At 41.8% G+C, this 19,215-nt stretch overlaps 1 protein-coding gene across 1 annotated transcript in view; it reads right to left on the minus strand.

Moving 5' to 3' along the window:
* Positions 1 to 19,215, minus strand: part of ryr2a (ryanodine receptor 2a (cardiac)) — a 112,069-nt gene that overhangs the window by 72,792 nt on the left and 20,062 nt on the right. Inside the window, exons 8-25 of the mRNA XM_041963415.1 lie at positions 18,489 to 18,588; positions 17,684 to 17,780; positions 15,675 to 15,749; positions 13,827 to 13,983; positions 12,342 to 12,506; positions 11,856 to 11,977; positions 10,179 to 10,362; positions 9,191 to 9,326; positions 8,785 to 8,880; positions 8,158 to 8,276; positions 7,650 to 7,783; positions 7,195 to 7,436; positions 6,728 to 6,920; positions 5,823 to 6,027; positions 5,475 to 5,579; positions 4,926 to 5,029; positions 4,605 to 4,688; positions 4,312 to 4,471 (exon numbers count right to left, since the gene is read on the minus strand). Of these exons, the coding sequence (XP_041819349.1) occupies positions 4,312 to 4,471; positions 4,605 to 4,688; positions 4,926 to 5,029; positions 5,475 to 5,579; positions 5,823 to 6,027; positions 6,728 to 6,920; positions 7,195 to 7,436; positions 7,650 to 7,783; positions 8,158 to 8,276; positions 8,785 to 8,880; positions 9,191 to 9,326; positions 10,179 to 10,362; positions 11,856 to 11,977; positions 12,342 to 12,506; positions 13,827 to 13,983; positions 15,675 to 15,749; positions 17,684 to 17,780; positions 18,489 to 18,588 (2,478 nt within the window). The remainder of the gene's footprint in view (positions 1 to 4,311; positions 4,472 to 4,604; positions 4,689 to 4,925; positions 5,030 to 5,474; positions 5,580 to 5,822; positions 6,028 to 6,727; positions 6,921 to 7,194; positions 7,437 to 7,649; positions 7,784 to 8,157; positions 8,277 to 8,784; positions 8,881 to 9,190; positions 9,327 to 10,178; positions 10,363 to 11,855; positions 11,978 to 12,341; positions 12,507 to 13,826; positions 13,984 to 15,674; positions 15,750 to 17,683; positions 17,781 to 18,488; positions 18,589 to 19,215) is intronic.

Below are 19,215 nucleotides of genomic sequence, written 5' to 3' on the forward strand. Positions count from 1 at the left end.
GCAACAGTTACAGGTGTTTGTCAGATCGCCCCCTGTCTAATGCCATTAGATTAGAGATGGGCTCTCAAACTGGTGACTTGTATTAGACTCACATGTACTGTATGTATGACTGGATTACTATTAATATTGATTGTTAATATTTTTGATTTTTTCCCTTTCTTTCTTTACACACAATTAACCAGCACACATTTCAAGTAATTACAAGTAACATTGTCTTTTGGCTTCATTCACCACGCAGTTATTTTTTGTTGACAGTTTGCTAATTTGAGTGGACACATTTTAGTTTGATGGCATACTATCATGAGCTTGGTTACATTTGCTTGAATCGATGTAGTACCTTTATCCTCTGCCGAGGATCCTGGGCGAGTCCCCCAATGATCAAAAGATGTGGTGCCAGTTTAAATCGCGTCTCATGTTGTGACCATGGACTGTATAATAAATGATGTCACCCATTGGTTTGTGGACTGCTGTTCTGAGCGTGGAGCTGCAATGAATATACATTGCCAAGCCTGTGTCTTGATTGGACCTGACTGAGAACCCGAGGACACACCGTGGTAATGACTTATCAATCACAAGGCAGCCATACCCAATATTTACTGAGGTAATAAATTGAGTGAAATTTTTTTCTCACAAGGTTCCATACTACTGAATTTCTTCTTGCAACCAGTAAAGCCACCCCATGCTGGCCATTAGAAAGAATGCAGTTTTAAGGAAATTCCACATTGGCTTCACTCTTCGGTCCTGGAAGCTCTGTCTACTTATTAAATTGTCTGCGTTTGTATAGAATGGTTTACCTTGAAGGAAGTTAAAATGATTGTATGAGGAATGAGGAAGTAGCTGATTCACACTTACTTCTGGCTATCAGAAATGGTATTTATTTTAAATAACAGAACATTAAATTTACCATGATAACCAAATAAGTAATTGGGTCTCAAACTGATGATTGCTACGAAGTTCTTCAGTTGAGTACAGTGACTGTCATAATTACACACAAACACACAAACTCACATAACTAGGTCTATAGAAAAGAAAGATTTATTACTACTTACCACAGAATGCTTCATAGTTCTGACTTAAACACAAGATACTTGTGCTCAAAAAGAGGATTCATTCTCAGTGAAGAACCTTGGAGCTCTAATCTGCCTCTATACATGCCAAAGAGCAGTGATTCATAACACGTCTCTGGGGGTCATCAGGTGGAAACCTCCCTTCAACAGCGTTTCGCCTACTTAGTCCCACTACACCTCCAGGAGGCTAGGCGGTGAACTCCGGCATCCCCCCCCCAGTGCCAGTTCACACTGCTCCTAGACAATCCAAACAGCACTGCCACGTTCAACTGACCCAGGCCTGTTTAGAAGATGCTACAGGTAGTGGCCAGTACCAATGCTACCATTTAGCTAATGCTAATGCTAAATGCTAACTGCTAACTCCTAAGAAGAACAGAAGAAGACAATATAGTTAGATTCACCTATTATGTTAATGTTAACTGCTAGATGCCAATACTAACTGCTAAGATACTATCATACTACCACCGCTTTAGCCATTGTTAGCTGCTACAATGCTACTACAGGCCTAGATGCCACATGTAACTGCCAAGTGCCGCACTACCATCATCTACCCCTGCCTCTCACCAACTGCACCAATAAAAGCAGGGTGTGGGGTTGCAGACCCTGGTTCGGGTAGGGGGTAGAAAGTAAAGAGGTAGAGAAGAAGAAGGTTTCTTCCTTTTAAGTAAGCTGGATGTCTTGAGCACTCTCAGCGTGGCTCAGGATTCAGCTGATGATCAGGTCAGTGGCCTGCTCACCTGGGACAAGGCGGAAAAGCTCTGAAGTCAATAGACTGAGCTGAAGAGTAGATGAGGTGTGGACTAAAGAGAACCTTTTGCACTCTGAGGGTGGCCTGTGAGAGATCTGATCTCAGTTTTACACTGATTTCCTGTCAATATCTACTCAAAGAGTCTAAACACACCATTTAATCAACAATATTTGGAGGACATAAAGCATCTATCATACACATCGTAATAATATCAAGTAACATTTAGACATATGTTTGAGGTTAAGACAAAACACACATTAATTTAGAATATTCTTTGAAATGTGTAATTAGGGTTGAACAAGAGCCTGCACTAATGAAACTGTTCCTCAGATTATCAATAATACCACTAAAAAAGGTTTGCATCAGCTACAACAAAATGGTAATCCATGCTTTTTATAAATATTGTACATTTAATTTCTTCACATAAGGAAACAGTTAATTAGGGGTTTGTACATTTAGCTCTGCATTGCAGAGTAAATGTATTTGTCCTTTGTCTCCTGTGTTAGCCTTTGATGAAGTCCAGTTCAGAGAATATTGACTCTTAAAAGGGTCAGTTGCAGGTCGGTGCCATGACCAATCTGTAAAAGCAGGTCATAAATTAATAACATGGCTTAGGCCCCCCGACTGTCACTCAGTATTCCTGTGCTCATGCTCCATGAATCTTGCAGGTCCGTTCCTTGAGGGAGGGTAAATTCTTTTGTTAATAAAAGGTACCAATTGTTCATCAGCATGTGTCGACTTCACACTACTGCTGTGACAAGCAGGAACTGGAAAAGAACATACTGGTGCGCTAGTGGGAAAAGTGCCATTTAGGATACTGGTTCAATGTACGTTCATATTCATACTATACACCGTTAGAAAGCTTAGGTTCTCATAAATCGATTGATGCAAACCACTTCACAATACCATCACAACAGTAGGCACAATAAACACCAACAGCGGACAAACAACCATTTCAAAGTGAACGCTACATTGAGGTTACTCACCAATCATGACTCTCAGTGATGCACAGATCAATAACACTACGACAAAAACGGTCTGGAAACATCAACAAAGGTCCACATGTTCCATTGCAGTAAAACTTCCAGAGACCAATCACGGTATGACACATGGAGCCTGGCAACCAGAGGAGCCAATAACTGTCTGAGATGAGTTGAACGAAGGCCGTCCTTCTCTTCTTCTGTGTGAAGATCAAGCCAGTCTCAGCTGATTTTGAAGAGTACTGACGCCTACGAAATTCTGAACATGCTGACATGCCACTTCAGTGGGATATTTACAGCTCCTCAAATCAAGGATTTCAGTGATAATACTAGAATTACACACAATTTGAAGGGATGAATATTGTGAATGGCCTCAATATAAAGACGTATAGCCAAAACATATGAAGTATATGAAGTATTAGCAGTGTATTCAAAGTTGTAGCAGGTTGAGGTGGAGCTGATTTCAACTTTATAGCTTCTTTTAACTTTATGTGCTGCTGAGTGGTATAGTCTATAACACTGCATCACATTTCAGAATCAGAATCTATGTTTACAGTACATGGAAAAACTTAGCATGCAATGAAACTAGTACTTTTAATTTGATTTAATTTTGTTTCATTTTCCTGCCATCTCTCATGGCCACATCTGTAGAAATGTGGTGGAGTAAAAAGTACAATATTAGCATAAAATAGAAGCAATTATGCAAAGTACAAGTACCTGAAAATGGTACAGGTAAATATACTATACTTTCCACCAGTAAAGTGACTGACTTCAGCCTTGACTCACACACTGTGAATTAAGAGACAGAACAGCAACGCACAAATATATAGGGATAGGGATTGAAGCAGACTATAGGTCTGCACAGGCCAGTAATTCCAGCCCGAGCCTGGCCCCAGCCCAAGAAGATCGACACTCATATCACTTTAAGCTCTCTCTGATACATGCAAGAACACGCACACGCCACTCTTTATTATTGGCCTCAAACATCACTACCAGTGCCACCAACAATCGTGCCAACAAACATTAATACAGACTGTCCATTACAGAGAAGCATAGTGCAGTAGAGAATACAGCCAAGCTACATGATCCAGCTTCTCATAGTCAACTGAACTGTCATGTGTAATGCACTTGAGCAATATGCATGTAATGCATATGAATAAAATACATGTAAATAAAATGGGTATGTTTAATATTTATAATACTGTATACCATGTAATACCAACGTAACGATAATTCATATGGTGGCCTATGTGTGCTCTGCACATTTTACGGCCACAATGAAAAGAAAGAAGTTAAATGAGCCCAAGTCTGACCTGAGGCCTGTCTGTTGAAAAAAAATGTTGGGGCTTGTTGGGTCCTGCCTTGCTTACAGACCTCTAAAGCAGACCACAGCCGCCATCCTGTGAATCTGCTCTTCAACAATTTGGAAACACAAAGTCATGTCCGTCTGTCTCAACACGAAGACAAACCCACAGACAAACACAGTGCCCAGCATTTCACAGCATGAGACTCCAACCTGTTGGATGCCATAGGTCCAGCCCTGGCGGATGCGGTCTCTTGCCCAGACGTTGTGTGCATTCTCAGCCAGTTTGTCCACCATGGCTTCCTGGGTGGAGGTCAGTTTGATGTGACTCAGGTCCAGAGGAGCAGGTTTGTAACCACTGGACAACTCATAGCTGCACAGATAGAGTTGAATCACTGAATCGTTAGCTAGCCAGCTGCTCAACAACCTTCATGCACTGATGTCCAACAGCCTCTGGTGCTCTGGTCATCTAAATATTATCTTTACTTAACTGACGGTTGACTTACGTTGGGGAAAGTTTCATGCTCTTTACTTTTTCTACAGCATGTTCATCTGCAAGGCCAACATGGCAACCCAAGGCCAGGAGGGTTCTGTAACACACACAAACACACAATTTACTGTATAGGTGTCTGACTTTGACCCAAACTCCTACATAGTACATGGAAACACACTGAGTTCACTGCCTAGTCCACAGAAAGGAACCTAAGAGATTGCCAATGTACAGTACAGTGTGAACATGTGATGTGTTATCAGGGCTTAATGGTGTCACAGATTAATATTTGATCTAAATGTCATATCGTATGTTGCTCACTGCACTGATGCATTACTTGAGAGTCTCCAGAGACATCTGTAAGTTGTAGCTTCGCTCTTGTTCAGGAAGCTTGGAGAACTCAACCAGACAGGGGTGCTGACGCTTGTTATCATCTCGCACCTGAAACACACACACACACACACACACGCATACAAAAGGTTAGTACAGTGAGGGAACGTGTGGCTTGGCACTCTTTCATCTTAGGACACAGAACCAGGGGATACCTGGGCGCATGTTACATTAAGGTAAATTCAATTTTAGTCATCCCCGACTCTCCAACAGGCTTCACCACTGACCGTGATATATATATATGTGTATGTTGTATCGGAATTACTGACCGGGCAACAAGAGATAACTCTCCTGTGGCTGCAGCTGTGCCAAAGTCAAAATACAACACAGGCAGGATGAGGTGACAGACTGCTATAATCTCAGATGTTCAAAGCATCATCAAAAATGTGTGGCCAACATGTTAAATTGCCGTTAGTTGTACGTAAGGAGGAATATGTTTGAAAGGGGCTTCATCAGTGTTGCGTATACAGTAGCGAGCTGTTTGTCTGATACTCACTGCACCGTAAGTCCAGCCCAGTTCGATCTTGTTCATCACCCACAGTTCATGGATGTTCTCGGCAAGCTTCTCCCGGATCCTCTCCAAGTGAGGTGGCAGCACAATCTACACACAAACACAGGCAAACAACTTCTTTAAATCGCTTCGGAAACGGCTCTCCTGTTGTTCTGATCAGACAGAAAACACTGGCATGGACATGAAATAAAAAATCAATAACATTTAATGAAAGATTAAAAAATGTATTTCACGGTTATATTATATATTGTGTCTGTGTGTATTGAAAATGTCTCATGTATTATTGAACATTTTGGGTCTCTATAAATGACCACTCCTCTCAGTGGTCTGCACCTGGCTGGTGTCCACAGGTGTAGGGGTAAATGCTGCCTGGCTCAAGGTGACTGTGGGTCCCAGCAGGTCTCGGGCTGCAGTCTGGTCCTGACTGGGCTCCAGCTTCAGCTTCTCCCGGGGCAGCACCGCCTCATAGCAAGGAGCATAACCCGGAGGAGGGAGGAACTTAAACTCCCCATGACGACCCCCGAGGAGGAAACGCACCCTGCAGTATGGAGGAATCAAGGGGGAAAGAATATGGTTCAACAAGGAAACATGTATTTATTTATTAATTCACCTTCACCAGTCTGTAAAACACCAAACCCAGGAAGTCAGTCAGCTAACCTGTTTGATCAGCATTACTTTTCAGATTTCAGCTTTCTGCACAATTTACCAGACACATCTGGTAATTCAGCTGAAAGATATGAATCTAAGAATACTATTCAGTAAATAATAATTCACATCAAAATGTAGACATGTAATGAATGCATGTTGTTTTGGTGTCAATTTCCTTTACTCTTACTTACTAATTCTAGTAGTTTGTCCTCTGGATTGTTAGCGTCTATTTTTTTTTTTTGCAGACGTACTTTTAACCAGTCGTTCAATGCACCTTGTAACATATGTTTATTTAATTGTGTGACACGAAACCTTAATTCTACAAATGATTCTTGGTAGAGGAAAAAACACGCTGTGTATTTTAGCAAGAAATAAGTGAATCTATTTTACATGTGGTCAGTCAGTCAAAGAGCTTACGGCTGATTATTAAACATATGAGATAAAATTCGACTTTTTGCCTGCATTTACTGTACCACCTTTTTGAAACATCTATGGTTATGTGTTTGATGGGCAGACAAACTACACTGAAGCTTCCTCTGACATGAGGGGCACAGACAGGAACTGAATTTTGTTTTGTGTGAAGCACTGACTTGACTCCAGCAGAGAAGCTAGCCACAGGGAAGAAGAGGCCATCCGAGTTGAAGTTTTCAAACATGCCCTGAACGGGCTGGCCGTTGATCCTGAAGGAGATGCTGGGCACGCTGAGGTCCAGGCAGCAGCTCACCACATCCTCTGCTCTCAGAAGGTGCTGATTGGGTGAGTTAACAGTCCGTGCAATGCAGCCTGCACAGTAAGACAGTTTGACTTTTAGTCTGAATTTGAGTTCCAGTTTGTGAATCACATCAAAGCATATGCAGCAAATGCTTTTCATGGAATGTTAGTGACATGATATTAATTGGAAAATGTGTAAATTAGCTTGCTCTAATTTACTGCTATGCAGAAAGATGTACAAACATTATTTAGCTGGTTATTATATAGATGTAGAGGTACCAGCCATGCCTTGCTACACTAACATCATTTCACTTGATACACACAGACACACACACACACACCTCACCTGACCAGAGGTGGAGTCCATCAAAGCCGTAGGAGTAGAGGTCATCACCCACCCCGTTGCCTCCCCACCCCTCCCCCCCGCTGGGGTAGGGTGCGTAGCCACTGGTGTTGGCCCAGCCCACCCTGAGGTGAGTGGCCTCCGCTGTGATGAACGGCAGCGCTTGATCTACGATCAGCTCGTAATACCACTTCCTGTACTGAGCAGAGCCGTCGCTGACTCCCAGAAAGATGTTCGGACGCATGCTGTTGGGAGGGAGAAGCAGAAGAGAGACTGTCAGTGAGCCATCTGGAATGGAAAGCCTGAAAATCACCATCTCGTCGGCTAGAATGACAACTTTTGTGCATGATCTTAAAGTGCGCAAGCATTTGTGTTGAATTTTTAAAAAAATGTAATCTTTCAATGCTGTGAACACCACATATACCATTAAGTGAGTGAGTGTGTGTGTGTGTGTATACCTGCTTACGTGGTTGATCAGGCGGGTCTGCAGTAACAGATCTCGTCCTGGCAGCAGGTTGTCACAGATCAGGTGCTGGTTGGAGCGCACTGCCACGCTGTGACACACACACAGCGAACACAACACATCTAGAACCTAGATGGTACACACACAGCAGAAAATATGTCAGATCTCTGAATATGTCTCTGTTACAGCATGAACACACACACACAAACACGTCTTGGCATGCAGACTGAACTGCAGGATTGTTGATAGAATGATGTGATTGGACAGGCTATAGCTAAGCTGAGGACAGTGCCTAAAGTTTCAAATCACTATTTGCGGCAGTTCTGCTCATCCAGCACTGTGTTCTCAGCTGCCTCAGGTTCTGCCAACAGATTCCTGGAAGCCTTTTCACAGCACACACAAACAAATATGCTGATTATTTGCAACAACTTTGAAACTGATTTCAAGGTGTGAAACTTTTGATATACATGAAGATATAATGTGCATGCACTGTACAAGAGCACCTTGTGGTTGCGCCCATGCTTGTCCAGCAGAGATATAATAGATTTGATGTGTCCCTCTTTGATTATGTTCAGTGCCTCAGGACTCTCCACCAGCACACAGTGAAGCACCTCTAGTATACCTAGAAAGACAAAGTATGTATGGTAAGAATACCTACATATGCATAGAAAGCATTTAAAACCAGGGACCATATTCACAAATCTTAGTAAGGTTAGAACTGGCTACTAACTGGTTGAGATGGGAGAAACTCCAAACAATAAGGGGTGTGTCACTATCAAACTTTAGTGCTAAAAGTAGCTCCTCAGTCTGAGGGAAGATAGAGGAAGTCTGACTGTAGCTGTGTTGGCATCAAATGCAGTAAAGTGTTGAGTTGCACAATCAGGTTGACTTGTTTTGTAGTGTAATTGATTATACCATGTTATATCATGAACAGAAGATGCTTCCTGATGTGGAACAGCCTCAGTGCATCAGGCTATGTATTCTGAATAGCTCAAACAGCATGGCAGGTATTACTCCCAGGAAGTCAACTCATCAAGAAAGAGTTTGTTTGCGTTTGTGCTCTGCAGTTTCTCCCTCCTGCTGTTGTGTCTCGAGAAGGCAGAAACCTCGTTAAAGGCAAGTTGACCTACCAGAGGAGGCCTCCAGTCTCTCCAGTCTGCTAATGAGCCAGTCCAACGAACCAGAGAACTGAGCACAGTTCTTTCTGTTTCCTCTGATCAGAGCAGCTGGGAGGAGGACAGGAGAGGACACGATGAGAGGGGACAGGACAACGGACAGAAGAGGAGGAACAAGACGAGGTGCTGCTATGATGTCATGATGGTAAAACTGTAGCAACAGCTTTTCCTTTTCTCCTCATTTCCACATCTGTGTTGAACATTTTTTACTTGACCAAAAGTGCATTTTCATCTCTTTTAATAATGTCAATATCAATTTAAATTGATGACTTTCCGCGAAGCCCCTCCTATGATGTGGCTTAAGATGATCTGTTTTGCCGCTATCATATCATTGTGTGCAAGTGCGTGTGTGCATGTGTACCCAGTAGTTGGTAGAGGGAGTTGAGGATGGAGCTCCAGGCCTCTCCTGCCACCCTTCCTACTGCCTCAGCAAAATGAGCTGCACTGCTGTAGACGTGGAGACGATCAATGCACTCCAATACCAGGCTGATCATCCCCTACAGACACACAGGGTGCTGGTTTCACTGATTTATTCAGCCGGATTCAGATAATCATAATCAAAGCAAGTCGATAAGAGAGAGAGTGCATAGCAGTACATTTTAGCCGCTAACAGTGTGAAGGCCCAGCTTGCCGATAAAAGGTTCTCCTCTGCAGTCACAAATCCCGGAGAAAGGCTGCATTCCCACTTGACACATTTGCAGTCTTGTACACTTTGTCAAGGCCGCAGTTATTTTACATGTTCATGTAAACAGGACACGGTATCCATGCAGCATTATCACAGTGTAATGAACACCCATCACTGATAAATGTCGTGTACGCAGCACTGGGTTTTTAAAGCTCATGTGGTCCTTTTTCAAATTTCGAAAAAAAGAACTAACAGAACAAGCAAAAAAATAAACAGAGTGATTACACACCACTGTGACAGAGATTAAAATGGCAAAGAATTTCAAATTAAACATGAAGTGAACCTTTTTCACTGGTTTCTGTGTGATATATTTTGAAAAATCACTAATTACATAGGACAACATACCTATTATTTGAACTCTACATGAAGGTTATCAACAAAACTGTGAAAACAGATGCCATGGGTAACAAATTTAATGGCTAAAAGGTGCATGTACACAGACGAACGTAATTCCAAGAGTTCAATCTTGTGACAAAAAGTGCTTTGAGTAGCACTGTTAGTTGTAGTTGACCTAAGAATTCATTTGTTATAATCAAAAACAGATTCGGATTAGGAAATCCAACTTCATATTCATCAGTATTTAGGTAAACAACGCACACACACAGACAGACAGACACACAGACAGACACACAGACAGACAGATAGACAGACAGGCATTCCCTACCTCCTCCTGGAAGAGGTTCTGCCGGTTCTTCAGAGCTCTAAGCCGGTTCTGCTTGTCTTCATGTTCCAGGTGGTCTCCGGGTGGTTGGAAGTAGCCAATCAGATCCTGCAGACTCAGACTGACTGAATCTATTGGTAGATCAAGAGTGGTGCTCTTCCCCTTTTTCCTTAGTGTGTCCAGACCCCTGCAGAGCACACATACAGCACAGAGGATGTCTTTATAGTGAGATAAGTTCTCACTGGTACTCCTCTGATCCTAATCCTGGCTATCTGGCTGCTGGCTCTCACTGTGTTTAGGCTGAGCTTGTTGGTTGTGACAAGCTTGGCAGTTTTAGCAGACTCTTTATGTGCACCTCCCTGCTGCTCTTCATTGGTTTGATTTATGGATGTGATGTTTCCAAAACTAATGTGCTGGGTACAATGTTTAAGATACAGTCACGTCTATTAAAATGGCTTGCAGACAAGCCAGATGATGGGGGTGAACCCTCTAGAAATACAGATGTGTGTCCGCAGTGCATCTTCCAGTTTATTTTTCAGTGACAGTAACACTCTTTATATGTTTCTCTTGTTTCTCCTCACATCTCCCCTGTGAAGACTTTTTAAAACAATGTCCTTCATTTGTAGACAGTTCTTCTTGTTGGATGCTCATAAAAAGCTGTCTTTAAAAAATGTAATCTTTACTTTTTGTGACATAATTGTTGGTATTGAGATGTGAATCTGATCTCAGTGCAGAGAGCACATGTCTAGTCTGATGATAGTGCAGCTCAGTGTTGGGGGAAACATTTAATTTGGGGCTTTACAGAACGTCTGCTTATTGATGGTTTATTAGTCATATTTACATTTACAAGTTATGTCTCCATCAGGAGTTGAAAGCTCATCTATTTGTGTTTTTTGTGAATCACTACAGATGACTGGCTGAGCAGCAACTGCATGTGACTACAGCTGCGTGTTGCCTTTCAGAGATAAGAATTCTCCTCTTGCGGTGAGCTACTCCGCAGCATCCCGCCACACATTCACTGAAGGAGGCAGTTCTCTCCTCAAATTAAAAGGACATTAAAGCAGAATGCAGCATGCTTGCTGCCACATGCACTGGGTATATTATTGTAAGTGCGGGATATTTGCTTTTAATTAAGTTACTATAAGCATCTTGTCTCATATTCACTCCAGAGCAGCAAGAATTCCCCTCGGCTTCATTTTGCTGCCATTCAAGGGAAATTGCAACAAACTCGTCTCACACATTGGTAGGGACGGCCCCATTATGATGACTTTTCTATTATGATCACGAAATGAGGAACTTTCCTAGCATGCAAGGGAAATTGCAGGATGTTTGTTCTATAGTTGATGTACACACAGGACGGTGATATAGGTGGCCAGCTGTTTTAATGATGTTGCTCCTGTTGAATTTCTCCACCTGCTTAGATTAAATGTGCAAAGCCCACAAAGTTCATCACTATTTGCTGCAATAAATCCCTGTTAATCACATGATGTCACTTTAACTTTTCAGATTATTATGCTGCTGCTGGTTAATCCTACCTGACACACAGTGCAGCCTCCACCTCTGCTAGTGTCTGATTACCATTCTCTTCTATGGTGTCTCTTGCCGGCTGTGTTTATGTGCATTACACATCTACAGTACGTGTGTGTGTGTGTGTGTGTGTGTGTGTGTGTGATAATCCACCTGATGAATAGGTTGAACAGAAACACAGTACTGCGGATGACTCTGGCAGTGCGACTCTCTTCGTGTTGTGACCGAGACAGCGTCAGTCCGTCATCCATGTGACCCTCATGGTGCATGATGGCCTAGCATAAGAAGCGACTGAATGAAAAAACGTGACTACTGACCTTAAAATAACACTGAATTAATCCAAGTACAGCATTTTCAAAAGACAGTGGTAGCTCCATTTTGAAGTGTTTGTGCATTCCTTGTTGCCAGTGTCATTTCTTTCTCTTCTTTACCATATGATATACTAAATTGTTTAGAAAAACACTTAAAGCTTCATATCGACTCGTTGCAAACATGGATGCATTCACCTGTCACACTAGCTGTCACATCTAATCAACTTCTTGGTATACAGCAACCCCTACATGGGCTGAAGTTACACAAAAGCAGACAAATGTGATAAAAAGCGCTCAATGTGCAGTCTGGTTTAATGACGTATGCTACCTTTCTCTGTACTCCGCCCATGCGAGCACACTTGGCATCAACAGTCTGGTAGGTGAGCCACAGGCAGGTGTCGACATGTTGGATGTAACACACGGAGTCGCCATACTTAATGTCGGGAACGCCCATCCCATCCACCTCCTTCTTCACACCTGGATCCAACTTTTCCTGAAGGAGAGAGGAAGGTAGAAACAAACTGAATGCTAGAATCAATGCATGCTGCATGAGATGACGGACAGGGTCGCTTCGAAGGACATCAGTTCATTATTAAGATCCCAGTGATTTCTGGGTTTCTGGGTGCAGAATTTTAGCTTTTAAAAGATTACGATTGAAGGGTTTTCACATGTTATACTGACTGATCAGTAATAACCCGAAACATTTTCATTCACTAATTCACAACACTGGCCAATGCAAGTGAGACAGTGAATAGAACCTGTGGTGACCACTGGGTCCATGTTTGGATAATAGGACAGATGTGTAACCACTAGTTTGACGGCACACATACAAACAGGGCCTCAGCAGAATTTGATATATTATTAAGGTGTTAAATTTCTCTTTTTTTAAGTATTTTTTTACCACCTCATTGTGGTAAAATAACAGCACAGCTCAAAGTGAGTAATTAGTAATTAGTTTCAGTGAGATTAGTTGATCAACAGAAATCATCGCTGATTAACAGTATGAGTCATCTTTCAAGCAAAAATGACCAAAAATCACTTTCACAAAAATCACAAATAACTTCTGAGGCTATGAACACGCTCCGAGTTACACTGCTGAGATGTTAACCCCTCACGAGCCACAGTCTAGCCTCAGTCAGGTACCCTCAGGCTGGTTCCAGCCACCTGCTGCCTTACTAGGGGTGACTGGAACTCTCTGTGCCCCTCAGCATGAGCATCTCTAGCTGTCCAAATCTGTTCCATCCTTTAAATCACTTCTAAAAAAGTTAAGATAAGTTTTTTTGAGTTAAGTTTTTAATTTGGGCCACTTGAACCTGTTTGGCTTTTATTTGTTTTTTGCTGTTTTACTGTTAATATTCTCATCTGGTCTCATTATTTGAGTGTGTTTTATTGTTTCACCCGGTTGTTTCACTCTTTATAGTACTTTTGTCACTTTGTTAATCAAAGTGCTCTTTGAATAAAGTTCTTATTGAAGTTATTCTTAATCTTATCCCTGCTGAAAGTCAGTGAGTTCAGATCAGTCATCCACGTTGAGCAGACAAGCAGAAGATGAGCAGTCATAAATATATCATGCTCCTACCACAGACTCCATTCACTGTGGTTACAAAGAGCTGCATGATGTTAATACTGTAACACCTTACAACCTCTTCTGCAAAAAGATTGCTTGTACTTGAACTATTGTACAGGATAAGTCACTTGGACATGTGAGTCTATCAAAATATACAGTTAAATACAGAGATGTTCCTTCCATTATGAAGCACTAACACACCACATCCTTCACAGACAGAGGCCGTGGATGTTGTTGTCTCTGTACCTTGGAAGACCTGAAGCAGAAGGCTGTAGACTTGACATCAGCTTTCTCTTTGTCCATCAGCAGCAGAGATTTGTCCTCTATCAAACTGAGATACTTCCCTGTGGTCACATGTCTCAGTCTAAATGGCTGACCCCAGCGGATATGACTCCCACTCCACCTGGACACAAAGACAGTCAGACACATAAATGCAAAACGCAGACATATACATGAAGGATGCTGTTCTGTGTTGGCTGCATTTGTACATAAGTGACTGTTTTCATGTTAAAGGCTTGTTCTGCTGCCCCCAGGTAGCCAGAAAATAACGAATGCAGTTTTTAATTATGTGTATCAATTGGGTTAAAATATTAACAGATAAATATATTGCAGAAACTAAATGAGAAGCCTGAACGTTTAATGTTCATTCACTCCAGCACACAGCCACAGATGTTCACAGCACAGATGCAGCAAAGCAACGGCCAGAATTCAGCTGGTTTAAGATGTTTTTTCCCCAGATATGTCACAATATGGATGAGACATAAGACGAAAAAGAATCTACAATTTGTGTATTGTTTCTGTGTGTGTGTGTTGTTTTTGATGAAACCCCTCTAAAGCTCACTATTTACCACCTTGTGTCCTGTTCCTTTATTCCACACACAAACAGAAATGTAAAAACAATGTAAAAGACAATTCGTCGAGTTGCATGTTGGAACAATTTCATCAGTTCTATTTCATTCACGCAGCACTTCTGCGCAGCATGTTCACATAAAGCATGTGTTGTCGGATGCATTTGGTGAGCTCAGGTGTTCTGTACAGCAAGAATTACCAAACCTGGCAACCTCACGCTCCGAAAGCGGCGCATAGTCACTACGCCCAAATGTTGTTCACCAAGATAACAGTTACAGCATGTAACTAACCCTAGAACCATGAATTGTGTTGGTAGGGATATGCCAAGCTAGCTGCTTACCCCTGCTTCTATGTAACTGTCTCTGCAAGATGTGGTTAGCTTATGCTAACATCGGCTAACCGTGTCCTGACTCCATACTTAGTAGCGCAGACATAATGTTGAAATTAAGCAAATACACATGTTGAACTTTTCTTTTAAAATGTGAGCAGTTCAGAAAACACACATTCCTCTTCCTAAAATATAATAAAATCGACTTCTAAAACTGGAGAAATTTGAGTTTTCAATCTTTTTAATTTAGTTTTTTTTTATTTTGGTTAGTTCTGTGGCTTTATCATTCAGATCACAAGCATGTCTACCTAACTTTAATGTGCAGTAGCGAAGGTTTTTGGATGTGAAGTATATAAAAAGCACACTGAATTAGATTGAAAACTTGCTTTTTGAGAAATCCATTTAATTTTAACACTTTGTGTGTGACAGAAAAAATGTTTTTAAGCTACATATGTCTTGGTATTTTTTTTATTTATTTCTTTTTTCTATCGCTGGAAATTTCTATAAACTAGCCACAAAAGAGCATTATCACTCCAAATTCACATATAAAAGGTTAAAATATGGCATGATTCAGTCAACGTGGGCGACCAAACCATGTCTAAAAGCTTACTGTCAGGTCCTGATACTGTTGATACAAAGCAGCTATCAAAGCAATTTAATGGGTGCTGATGAAACACACTGAGTAAAAGTCGTAGTATATATAATATGTATTCTACCACGCTGCTGCCCACACAACACCGAACCATGTTAGACTCCTTACACTGTGAGGAGTCCCCAGCAGTGGACACAACACGTCTGTATGAACAGTACTAATCTGTCTGTGTGTATTATATATGTGTGATCTGACTGCATGGGTTTGAGAGTCTACTTGTTTGTAGTGTGTGTGTGTGTGTACAGTATGTGCATGCTGTACTCACACAACACGCAGTGTCTCCAACCTCCACAAGGACCTGGCATGACTGGACACTGCTCCCCCCTCGTAGTGCACCGTCCTGCGGGTAAAATGAAACAATCACACCTTGAAAACAGATTACAGATCTTTTCCACACACAACATTGTGCATTCTAGAAGCCACATCTTCCACAGCCACTCCACTCGGTTTCCACTGTACATGTAGATGCAGTTTGCGACTACCTGGATGACTCAGTAGCAAACCTCAGCAGACATTCTGGAGGAGAACAGTCACTCCCATTGGCATTGTTTAACAACATGGCTGTTCCCTTTGGGAACATCTTAAAACTATAATTATTAATAGTACTCGCTGTCTCAGTCACAGCACAGAGCTCAGTCTGTAATGGGAGTTGTTGCCTTCTCTTCCTGCAGGCCATGGTAACTTACAGAAGAAACTGGATACTGTATGTCTAATGGTATGTCCAAGTTTAAAGTAAAGGGACATACAGAAGGCAGAACTTTGATTGCAGAGCTGACTTTGACACTGATTTAGAACCACAAATGAAAACTTGATTTGAATAATGACGCTGACAGATTTTGTATGGCTGTATGTCTGTTAAAAATAATACCTACATGTCTTTCAGACACCACAGAAAACACAATGCCATTCTGTAATGAACTAACACTGCAGACAAATGAGGCTGGTGTCATGAAGACACAGTGTATTAGACTGGCCATGTTCACGCTGTGTTAATGCACCAATATATCCAACTTTCACAATATAGAAGTGCCAGAAAAGTCAAACAACCATGGACATCTCATGTCAGCATTGTTCCACTGTATAGGGGAATTAAAATGCAAATTGAATGGATATTGCCCTATAATGTCAATGCTCACCACTTCTAATCATACAACTGTAATGATGGTCAAATGACGTACACGCTCCTCTTCCTCATGTCTCTTATCCATCCCATGATGAAAAAGCAGAATCACTGGCAGCTCATTGATAACAGTTGGTTAGCGTCTGTTTAGAAACATCCAGTCACATTCATACATTCATAAGTTTTCCCTCATGTCATCACTATTTGCTGCTGCAGCTCCCTCCACCACCCAGACCTCCTCCTTCTGTCTTGCAGGTTAGGACCATCTAGCACTCATGTATATTTCATCTATTTATGGACAATTCATTTATTTTCTGTGCTTACTCCAGACTACTGAAGCTGGCGTTTTTATAGCCTTGGCACTACTTTTAATGGTTGGATTTTAATATCTGGATAAGAGGAAATTCTCTAAAGACTGATAGTGCATTTGGCTTGAACTTAAGAATTAATTTGTACACAAATCAAGGCATGTGGACTTTGTCCCAGGTCTCATACACTGGAGTCATGATGGGAAGAAATCTTTACATAGCCAGTACAGACAGGAGGAACTGACCAGCTAACAGGATCACAGATATCAGGCTTCGTAGTCCAGAGAGAACTAAACTAAACTGAACTTAACAACAACTGGAGACAAGTTTGACTGTGCCTGAACTACAGTTTATTTTCACTAATGATCTGCTGTGAAACAGATCAAATACAGGTTTTCAGTCCACAACCTCAACTCATACGTGAATATGCCTTGTCAAAAGAGAGAGAAAAAAGACTATTTGGCTTTACACTGCACACAATTTCAACTGCAACTTCTAAGACCTGACAATTATTGTTTTTCTTTCGCTCTGGTGTTGAAGGCTTATAAATTGTAGCCTCCTGGAGCTCGTACTGGCTGAAGGTGTATAACTGAATGACAGCAACCAAACATGACTTCAGACTCAATATAATACACTTCCCCTGGTAATCTTGTAATTTAGCAAGTTTAGGCGTACAGTTGTCACGTAAAACTCTGTGTGTAATCTCATCAAATTGTCTAAAAATAAGCAGTGTAGGTAAAAACTACTTCCTCTTTGATGTCATCAATCAGATGAAATGAAATTGTTACCAAACTGACTAGCTTGAGCCCATAAATCGGTCCAGTGGTAACTGTCGGTCCACATTACCTTCTCTGCTCGTCTCCATGCTCCCCTGATGGAACAGTCAGACACTCGTCCATATGACCGTGAAGGAGGCGCAGGACATCCCCTCCTATCAGGAAACCTGCAGACGAGAGAGCACAAGGGGAGACAAGGGGGACAGAGGGGCAAGAGGAAAGAGAAATGAAAGGGGGCGAGACAGACGTGGGGGAGAGCAGTGCAGGAGAGGGGTGAGAAAGAGAAGGACAAGGACAGACAGAACAGAGGGTGACAGACAACACATGAATCATACTGCAGAGAAACAGTCAGGTCTGCAGGAAAGCACCAGAATTAATACACAAGCTACTTTGCCTACACTTTGCTATTTTTAAAACTCATTTGAGTATTCTGATGAACCTGGCTGTGCTGATGACGGAGGGTGGCAGCAGGGATCAAGTGCAGCTTGCAATTATGATGTCAAAGACGACATGGATGAGCACTCCTGAAACCCACCTGTTGACCTGTATCAAGACCAGCAGAGCTTACTGCAAAAATCATGTCAGGGTCATGACATGACCAGACTGCGTATGCAGACAGTTACAGTGTCCTAACTCCATAGTGCATATTCATTTTTCTGTTGTCTTCTGAGTATCATTACATTAACAAACATGGGCATCTAATGTGTGCTAGATATATAAATTCAGTTTCACAAGTAAAAAAAAACAAGAAGCTCGAAGGAATGAAGCAAAAAGCACAAAACAAGCAGCAAGCAAGAAAGATTTCAAAAAGCAAGAAGGATAGAACAAAGCAACGTAGAAAACAGAGAGAGACACAAAGAGACGGACAGGTGTACCTTGTGCTACTTCACTGCCAGAACAGATGGGAGCCACACTCCACAGTGTCTGCTGGAAGGCTGCATCTACATGAAGACTGCCATTACCATAGGACAGATGCTGCAGGACGAGAGACATAACAGCCAAAAAAAAAAAAAAAATTAGTCACATATGAAATACAGACAAACACTGAGGGTGTCCCTGAATTTCTGTCCTGTGTTTAGAGATTCAGAGGGGCAGGCCTGGTCCGGCCACTAGAACACCAGAGACCTCCCAACAAGTCAGTATATGGTCAGCAGTGCTTACTGTCATTCACGGTTTTGCATTCTATGCAGTGTGATCAAAAGAAAAGAGAAAGGGAAGAGAGAGGAACAGAGAGAGAGACATAAAGAAGAGGACAGCCCCTGAGGGATATGCAACTAAATAAATTATAAATGTAAAATGAAAGTTAAACAGAGTGTAGCATATACAGACAGGTACAAGCAGGCATATGCACAGATATGGATCTTAACGGTCCAAGGTGTTTCCACTTTGTAGAGAACTAACAACCTTTGCAAATACAGGCTGCAGATTATAAAATCAAGCCTACACTTGGATTAAAGTTGCTCAGTTGTATTAAATGTGGGTAATTTTATAAGGAAGGTTAGAAGGTACCATCATCAGTAGAACCGTCCCCACACTGAGGTACACACCTATTGTTTGTGTCAAAACTACACTTTTTTGTTAGACCAGTGCTTTTTGCTTTTG

This window comes from Chelmon rostratus, chromosome 21, assembly GCF_017976325.1.
Source record: "Chelmon rostratus isolate fCheRos1 chromosome 21, fCheRos1.pri, whole genome shotgun sequence".
Classification (NCBI taxonomy): domain Eukaryota; kingdom Metazoa; phylum Chordata; class Actinopteri; order Chaetodontiformes; family Chaetodontidae; genus Chelmon; species Chelmon rostratus.